The sequence below is a fragment of the Priapulus caudatus genome, unplaced genomic scaffold (genome assembly GCF_000485595.1).
Source record: "Priapulus caudatus unplaced genomic scaffold, Priapulus_caudatus-5.0.1 Scaffold776, whole genome shotgun sequence".
Taxonomy (NCBI): domain Eukaryota; kingdom Metazoa; phylum Priapulida; class Priapulimorpha; order Priapulimorphida; family Priapulidae; genus Priapulus; species Priapulus caudatus.
This window is the reverse complement of record NW_014577837.1, coordinates 109,876-118,790: the sequence shown is the minus strand read 5'-3', so window position 1 is coordinate 118,790 and position 8,915 is coordinate 109,876. Positions and strand designations below refer to the sequence as shown.

General features: G+C 46.9%; 2 protein-coding genes across 3 annotated transcripts in view; both read right to left on the bottom strand.

Moving 5' to 3' along the window:
* The window catches only part of LOC106813456 (E3 ubiquitin-protein ligase rnf146-like), a 2,253-nt gene extending 1,997 nt beyond the window's left edge, over window positions 1–256 (bottom strand). Inside the window, exon 1 of the mRNA XM_014817588.1 lies at window positions 217–256. Within this exon, the coding sequence (XP_014673074.1) occupies window positions 217–256 (40 nt within the window). The remainder of the gene's footprint in view (window positions 1–216) is intronic.
* The window catches only part of LOC106813461 (E3 ubiquitin-protein ligase RNF146-B-like), an 11,317-nt gene continuing 2,416 nt past the window's right edge, over window positions 15–8,915 (bottom strand). For both annotated transcript variants that reach the window (XM_014817593.1, XM_014817594.1), the window contains exon 3: window positions 15–3,630. In XM_014817593.1, coding sequence (XP_014673079.1) covers window positions 2,702–3,630 — 929 coding nt within the window. In that variant the 3' untranslated portion in view covers window positions 15–2,701. The remainder of the gene's footprint in view (window positions 3,631–8,915) is intronic.

Here is an 8,915-nt window from a genome sequence, read left to right as displayed (position 1 = left end):
CTATACTTACGAATGTAAACATAATATTAGCATCATATAATGAAGCATAACAGCCAAATGCAAACGCGGCAAATTAAGCGTGTCACCATGTATGTTCATATAGCTTTGCCATACGCACAGGTTGCTTGGTAGCTTTTCTGTATTAAAAACGGATATTGTGTACACTTATATCTAATAATATTTATACTGTATGATTAAAATTTTAGATAACTATACTCATGTACTTGTGCACTCCATGTACGAAACCTCTCACCATTAAAGACCATTCAACGTATGCATGACGGCGTTACACTACCGAACTAAGGCACGCGTTCACTCACCAATACCCCGTGTAGACAGCAAATTTGATCATACATCAAACTAGTCCGGGCCAGGCATGCGCTAAATTTTTGCAGTATGTACACGCTAGTGCGGACCAAGTTAGCCCCACGAATGGAGGTGGGCCAGCCCTGCTTCGAAGCGTGAAGTTATCCCGTCCAGGTTATTACCCGCGCTAAATTGTGTGGCCATCGCACTTAGAAATATGTAATTTTTTTCTCCGCGGTAGAAATAATTCAACCACGGTTAAATTATGGCCCTTTTACCCAATCAGTAAACATCAACCTTGTTACACATTATTTATTGCTATTGGCGGTAGAGAATAATTCAACCGCGGTTAAATTAGGAGTAACGAGGCCTCCCGATTGGGTAAAAGGGTCATAATTTAACCACAGTTTAATTATTTCTACCGCTGTAAAATAATTTATCCTCAGTTAAATTATGTGTAACACGACCTCTGATTGGGTGAAGCGCCAATCATTTTACTGCAGTTAAATTATTTCAGCCGCGGTAAAAATAATTATTTCTGAGTACGACGCCCAACCATAGGCGCTGGCTAAATTTCGATACATGCTCATAGCCTTGTTTGGGTCGCATAAAAGCACAGTAGCTTGTGAAATTGTGTGTGCAACTTTGTTTTTGATCTTCACTTCACCAGAGTCTAATTACAACTTGGCCAGAAGAATCTATCCAGGATGTAATGGAATGTTCATGTTTATACTTCCATTGCTGATAAAATGGCTCAATTTAATTATAATCGGATACCCAGATTCGATTATACGCCGGCTGCAGCTTCTGCTGTCTATTCAATCACCTTCACTTGTTATTCTGCTATTACAATAATACAGTATAAATCCTAGTAATGCTATCGGTGATACCGTTGTTTAACCGTCTAACATTGCTGTCTGCTGAGTGACGTAACAAGCTAAACTGAGCATGGACAGTCAACCCTTGCCTAACTTAGCCCGGTTGAGCCCGGTGTGTCTGTACTCTGTACGCTGCGATTTAGCGCACGCCTGGCCCAGGCCTGGCTGAGCTAGTTTGATGTAGGATCAAATTTTGCAGTCTGTACGGGATATAAGATACCGAGAAAATTATGAAAGGCATTGAAGCAAACGACTAACAACGGAAGTGCAATACACTGTACAATAAAAAAATACATAGCTCCACGCCGAATCTTTTAGTGCATGAGCATGCTGGCACATGTGTGCGCACAGAGATGCAGTCAAGACAAAGACTAAACAAAAGCCATGGACTGCGAGAAGAGGAATGCAGTGACTTGCCAAGATAACTTGTGGTGAGGCGCTTTACATCTGCATTGCAAACAATTATACCCACATATACATAGCAGGTATGATAACAAAAATAGATAAATGTAAAGAAAGGGATAATAAATTCATAGTACATATATATAAATACCGCTTACCTGCAACCTACTATCGTCACCTAAATAGGTATTTTGCCTATCGCCATTATGCCAATCTAGAATTTGTATCTAGCTAAAAGGTGTTTCCCAAATAAATGCTCACAAATGCTGCTTTCGCTTGCAGACTACATTAATTAGTGTTTAGTGATATTGTTTGCATTTAGGTGCAATGTTTCTGCACTACTAAATACATGCAAAATACATTCATAACATTTAGATATGTACACGCTATGCCCAAGCATAGCAAAAAATTATTCTAGACACATTTTATGTCAATCACCAATTATTTAAACTGCCTGTTTCTATAAAATCAATGCATGCTTTCAAGAGCACATAAACTATGTGGGTGCACGATAGTGATGGGAAAGATGGGTCATGATGGGTGGCGGACGGTAGGATAGTCGTGGGGAGGTGGGGTCGCGATGGGTGGCGGACGGTAGGATAGTCGTGGGGAGGTGGGATCGCCATGGGTGGCGGACGGTAGGGTAGTCGTGGGGAGGTGGGGTCGTGATGGGTGGCGGACGGTAGGGTAGTCGTGGGGAGGTGGGGTCGCAATTGGTGGCGGATGGTAGGATAGTCGCAGGGGAGCTAGGAGGCCATTATGATGGGACGGCTATAGGGTAGTGGTGGGCGAGGTAGGGGATCGTGATGGGTGGAGGTCAGTTGGGCTGTCGTAGAGGAGGTGGTGGTGGTGGGGGATGTAAAAAGCTATTATGGTTGAAGGGCAGTAATGTTACTATTCTGGTTTAAGGATGGTAGGGTAGTGGTGGGGGAGGTAAGGGGTCGTAATGGGTGAAGGGCGGTAGGCTGATGGTGGCAGTGGTGATGATTTGGGAGTAGATGTGAGAGATTGTAATTAGTGGTAAGGTGGTGGGGTGGGGAACACATGAAGCTGCCTAAGGAATTGAAGCCCATCCTCAAGTCCGTCGTCGTAGAGACTTCGTCTGCGCGGCACCGTTACAGCATCTCCTCATCTGATGAGCTTAGCGTATCACAGTCCAGCAGACGCACCCGGTCGCTCCCTGGGAACCGTTGCCGTGCCGACCGCCGCCGCCGTGATGACATCAATACCGGCACCCTCTCTGTGTTGACGTTTATCGCCTGCACGCCCCCCGCTATCACATCGATGCCCGTCGCCGATGATCCCTCCGACGATGCATCGTAGGGGGCGCCGGCATCCCGACGGACACCTGTGCCGTCGCACTCGCCACCCGTTAGGCCGCACGGTGCTAACTCTGTGTCCAGCTGCACTCGCCGCAACGGCGGCAATGATGACAACTCGTCCGTGTCCAGCTGCACTCGCCGCGACGGCGGCAATGATGACAACTCGTCTGTGTCCATCTCCGCGTCGCACGGCAACAGCGGTGCCGTCATGACGACCTCCGGTTGTGGGAGTCGAATGCCGGCAACACCCTTGCGGTCGGGGATACCAACGCGGTCACGCTTGACGCGGCGGCGGCGGTGCGGGTCGTTACGCCGTGTCTGTACCATGCTGTCAAAGTCGACGACGTAGAGGAAACCAGCGATGAGCAGCTCAATGCGCCGGCGCGTTGCCAGGTACGCGCTCTCAATTTCCGCACACGTCCGCTCATCGTACTGCCACCAGCCACCGCGGCCCTCATAGTACCACGTGTGCACCTCAATGCCGCTCCCATCAGCGGCGGCTGCTTCCGTCACCGCGGGCGCGGGCTTCGGTGGTACGAGGTCGTGGGGGTCAAGCAGCTCCGGGTTGAGCAGGTAGTCGTTCGGTATCACCTGCCGGCATAGGGCGCAACGTTTGCTAAGGTTCGCCGCACCCTTCACGCAGAGGAAGCAGAAGACGTGGTTGCATGGCAGACGTACAGGCTGGATGCATGTCTGCAGGCAGACAGGACACTCCTCAGCATCTATTGACACAGAAAGAGAAAGAGAGAGAACATGATCACAATAAGATAGAATTGTCTATTATCTAAAGATAAGAAAATGTCCACAGTCTTTTTTCTCACTGTAAGACAGGATGCTTCTATAAATATAATTAATTTCCCTCACAGTAAATAAGTCTCAAATGTAATGAATGCCTAGTTAGGCATGCAGGGTTCTCCCCAGGCATGCAGGGTTCTCCCCAGGATGAAATTGAAACAGGGGGAGGAGAGGGGGAGGGGAAGGGGGGGAAAGGGAGGGGAAACGAGGGGGGTCCGGGGGGCGTGTTTTTTTTACCGTACCACTAATTAATGTGTGAAATCGCCACCACACCATAGACGGTATTTGGGGTTCTTGTATATAGATAGCCGAGTCTGTGTACAGTTAGTGTTGGGTTCGGGACAGGTTAACTGTTTGTACTTGTTTATGGTCTGCAGTGCATGCGTGGTACGGTAAAAATACACGCGCCGGTTGTCCTGGTCGAATGGGAATTCTTGCCGATGGATTCCCGCGCTGTCAAACTTTTATTGTGGTGGAATTTAATCGGGGCGGAGGTAATTTAAACGGGGCGCAACGATTGAAACAGGGGGGAATTTTCCCAAACGGGGCGCGCGCGCGCCCCGTTTGCGCAACGTAGGGAGAACCCTGGCATGGTATGCGATTTAAAAAAAATAGGTATTTTGAGTTTATTAGATAGCCCCAGTCAAAAGAATCACAACACACTTTATTGTCATATTATCACTATCAGAGTCAGTTTTGATAGCACTGCAGTGAAATCTAATCCAACTAACAATGGTGCAGCATGTATTCTGCAGGAGTCAGTCCACTGAGACTGAGAGTCAAAGTAGCTTTTATTTTTCACTGTAATAGTAATTTTACCTGCAGTAAACTAAACACTAAAGTCCTTGAACACTGCACCACTGGGTAAATACATGTAGTCGTGTAATCAATCCACTAACTAGTGTCTGTGCTTTAAAAACAAATTAATGTGTCTTTTTAATCTTAGCTATTATAAAGTTCATCATATAATTTTGTTGTCTCAAATAACTTGGCAAGGGATTCATATCTTAAATGTCAAGGGGTGAAGCCAGATGAGACGGGATACTAGAGAAGCGTTGCCGAAAGGAGGTGTTGACCCGAAGTGCTGAGCGCAGATCTTGCGCGCAGTTCCGCGGCAAGGCGCACGCGACCGCGGGAACGTCCTACGACAGTATGCAGCGCTGGCAGCTATGGATCCGTGCGCCGAATGCTTAGGCCAGCGCACGCATCCATAGCTGCCAGCGAACAGTCCACAATTTTAGTGGGGGACACAGAGGGCAGACATTTGGGACGTGAACAGTGTTCACTTGTTATAAAAACATAATGTCTCTGTTCGTAACCGAGGTGTGTCACGTAAAATCACAGAAAGACTGACGAAATTTTCGCGTTCGCGAACCTTGCCCAGTAATGGAAATGGCTGCAAGGACAAAGGCTATATATATAAACTGGGACTCGCTCCCACCTCGATTACCCATCGAGTGACTAAGCTAAGCCGAGAACACGTAGCAATGCTGAGAGGGTCTATGTCCCCCGGGGTACTGCCGGAACGTACCCTGGGTACGGTCTGATATACCGGAACGTACCCTGGTACCATCTAATATGCCGAACCGTACCTCGCCTACTCCACTAACGAGTCTAGGGAGTCGCCTACGCCTACTCCCAAACCTGAACCCGAACCCTAACCCAAATCCTAACCCTAACCCTAACCATATCAAATAGTGACCAAGGTACGTTCCGGTATACCGGACCGAACCCAGGGTACGTTCCGGCAGTACCCTGGGGGACATAGACCCTCTGAGCATTGCTACGTGGTCTCGGCTTAGCTTAGTCACTCGATGGGTAATCGAGGTGGGAGCGAGTCCCAGTCTATATAGCATTCTCTTTGCAGCCATTTCCATTACTAGCTTCGTCATTAGATCAGGGGTCACCTATGTCAATAAATCTTAATTTCGTTTCAAGAATTATGTAGATTAGCACAACCTATGCATTTTTGGAAGGTTATACAGAGAATTCGGAAAACAATGTTTAATTGCGAGATACGGCATGGCCGCCGATTTTATAAATTTTCAAAATGGCGCGCCATAAATAATATTTGGCGCTATTTCTGCTGCTAATACGCTAACAAACTTTTTAAGAATATGCTAATCCTATGTTTTCAGGGACAAGGAATCCAATGAAAGTATCGAATAGTTATGGGAACAGGTAATACAAGATCAAAGATTTTAACTTGCAAAATATCTGTTCTTTATATTCGCGAAGTCGGCAATAATGAAATACATCCATACATGTTTAATTGTTAACAGGGCGTTAAAGGAGCAAGATGTGGTCAATCATTTATATCATTAGACAGCCATGAAAGTATAGCTAGTACAGCGACAGCAAAATACGACTGGCAGTCTGTAACATACACACATGTTTAGCAGAATGATGCCATTTAGAGTTCATCTACTGTCCTGTTGTACATGCTGACAAATACAGTCTGCATCATTTTGCAACAGTCCGCTTTCCACAGCAAGACAAGCAGTCGTGCAGTTAAGTCACTTTCTCTCTACTGAGCACTCTGGGTTGAGCATTAGCTTTACATGACATCTGACTAACGTCGACATAGCCTGTTTGCTGGTTAGAACTTTGGGCGGTGAAGGTGAGATGTGACCTTTGTCGTCCTGATGTGACCATGTTTGGAGTGGGTCAAACAACTGTTGCCACATGAAGGTGCTGCACCAAACTCTACTCGTATCGCCAGACGTTCGATCTATGCGTCCTAAAGGGCACCAGTTGTTGAGAGCACAATTGTTACTTTCTGGCAGATGTTATGCACAACAGATGCCATCTAGCGGTCTAGGGGATACTGTGCGATGCTGACATACTTTGGGCAGACGCTAGGCATGACAAAGCTGGCCAATATCGTCCTTATACCGTCCTGCGTTAGATCGTTGTCTCATGGTCAGTTTCATTAGTGCTTTGACATTATGTCTCCTTTCAGCTTGACTGTAGTGAATTTGAAACCATTTCGTTTACTACTCCTGAGCATGACGCGACAAATTTGGTCCCCTGCCCAGTGAAATGCGTGGAATACAGTTTAACAGTGTTGCCTTGTTCTTCCTAGCGCTCTGCCAGATGGGGCCCTACCTCCACATACCTGATTACAGTGCGCATCGATGTGTATTTTGCAGAGCTTGTCATAGGCGGCAACAGCCAGAACTAGGGCGATCTGTATCTGGCGGTGAAGAAGACGAGCTCGTGTTGGTGATAAACGTTGGGATGCGGCTTGCGCTAAGCTGATCATACATGGTGTCAGCTTCTCGTGGTTGTTTGGGTCAAACTGCAATGCTCTGGTTGCTTTTATGGCCCGATGCTGACGTGAATGATTTAATTAGGGGAGTTTGCGTTATATTTCCAGTGTTGCCTCAGCAAAAGTATATGGTTAGATTCGCTTTCGTCTTTTCGTGAGAGTAAGAAGCGGCCACTTGGTTATGTTTGAGTGTTTGTATCATGCTGCAATGTGGTACATCTGGAACAGGGTCTTCCCTTGTCGTCGTTCTGCTCTGGTTTTCTGGCTCAATGAGTCTGCTGGCAATTCGAGTCGATTACTCAAGATAATCACGTCGGATCCTGCTGGCCATGTTCATGAAGGTGGTCGTGAAATGTGACCGAGATTCTTTGACTGTGGTTGATCTGTCGCTGGTTTCTTTGTCATCTTCTGGACGAGCACCATTCATCACCAACAGCAATTTTTCATTAGATGGTGATGTAGATGGCGTTCCTGATCAGCAATATCATTAGCTGTTTGTTGCTTCTGCTGGCTTGTGCGCATCAGCATGAATTTCTGTCCGTTTTACCAAGTTTGGTCACAGGTCATGGATAGCTCTTTGATGTCCAGTACATGGTAGAGATCGAACGTCGTGGGTGTGCAAACAGTGCTCGGGGGTAGAGGAACTGCGTCGTTCCCAATCGCATGCTTCTGATCGATGATCACGGCTCTGATCTGCCTAGTACATCAGCGGACCGCTACTGATGCTTGCGTTTCTTCAGATCTACTAACTGTCCGATCTTTACGCGTTTGCTTCTTGTTTCCTGACATGTTACATCTGTGTTCTGCTTCTTGACTGGCTGCCCAAAGCTTGACATCTGCCATTAATGCGATCTGCAACGTAATCGCAATACATGCTTTCCTGCCAGTGTCGTCGATATTCAGGATCGCTGTGAGACACCTCTATGTGGGACATACTGCATGTATGTGAGTTGTAGAGTGGTCACCTTCAGCAGCGAAGGATTACCGTGACTCAGTATGGCAGCCTTTATTGCGATCAACGTTGGCATGCGTTTTCTCACGAGCATTGGCTTTGAACATGCAGATGCTCTTGTGGCTTAGTTTTACAGCGCAAGATTGAATTGGCCCTTGAATTCAGCTTGAAAAGACGTGACATCTCAGGACGTGGGCCAAGCAAGAACCGTTGACGAGCGTTGGATTTATGGGAAATGCCAATTAACCGCCAGGTATCTATATCACCTGTTGAGTTGTTTCACTGTGCGTGATCTGCCTCGCAATCGATGAACAAATGGGATGCGTACTGTCATGCAGATATGTTTCGTCTTGTAGTTACTCAGGTTTGGATTGGCTTGTTTTCAACTATGCGTCGTGATGTAACAGTGGCCAGAGGCCGCTTGATTTTATTCGATCCATGGCGAAGAGCTAACTTCGCTAGTGCCTCGCTCAGGCTTGAAGGGAGAACGAGATTGCGAATTCCTGGATGCCTCAGACCAAGGCAAAGATGATTTCAACTCGGAGGATGTAGTTCATCAAGACTTTGAACGATGCATTTTGAGGGATTTCTGCGCGTTCCCACATTTTCAGCTGTTTAAGTGACCTCGTCGTTACGTGAGGTTTGCTCAGTTAAATGCCGTCTATTTGGTCCTATGTCACGCGTTTCGGATTGATGCTTCTGTCACACTGTGATTCTTGCAACGAAGTTCTGGACCATTATCGCTGCTTCTAACGCAAATGGCTTTAGGTGTGGCTTCTGCTGCTGAAGAACTGTTCCAAGGACAGGCTGTCATATAGAGCGCACCACTATAAAGGCACGTGTGTGGGCACAACACTGTCAGATCAACGATCAATGCAACACACAACGCAAGACGATACACTCTTACCACTGACACCATACAACAACACAGCTCAGGGCACAGCCCCTGCAACACAAGGAAACCATTAGCGCTGCTCTGAGTATCCTAG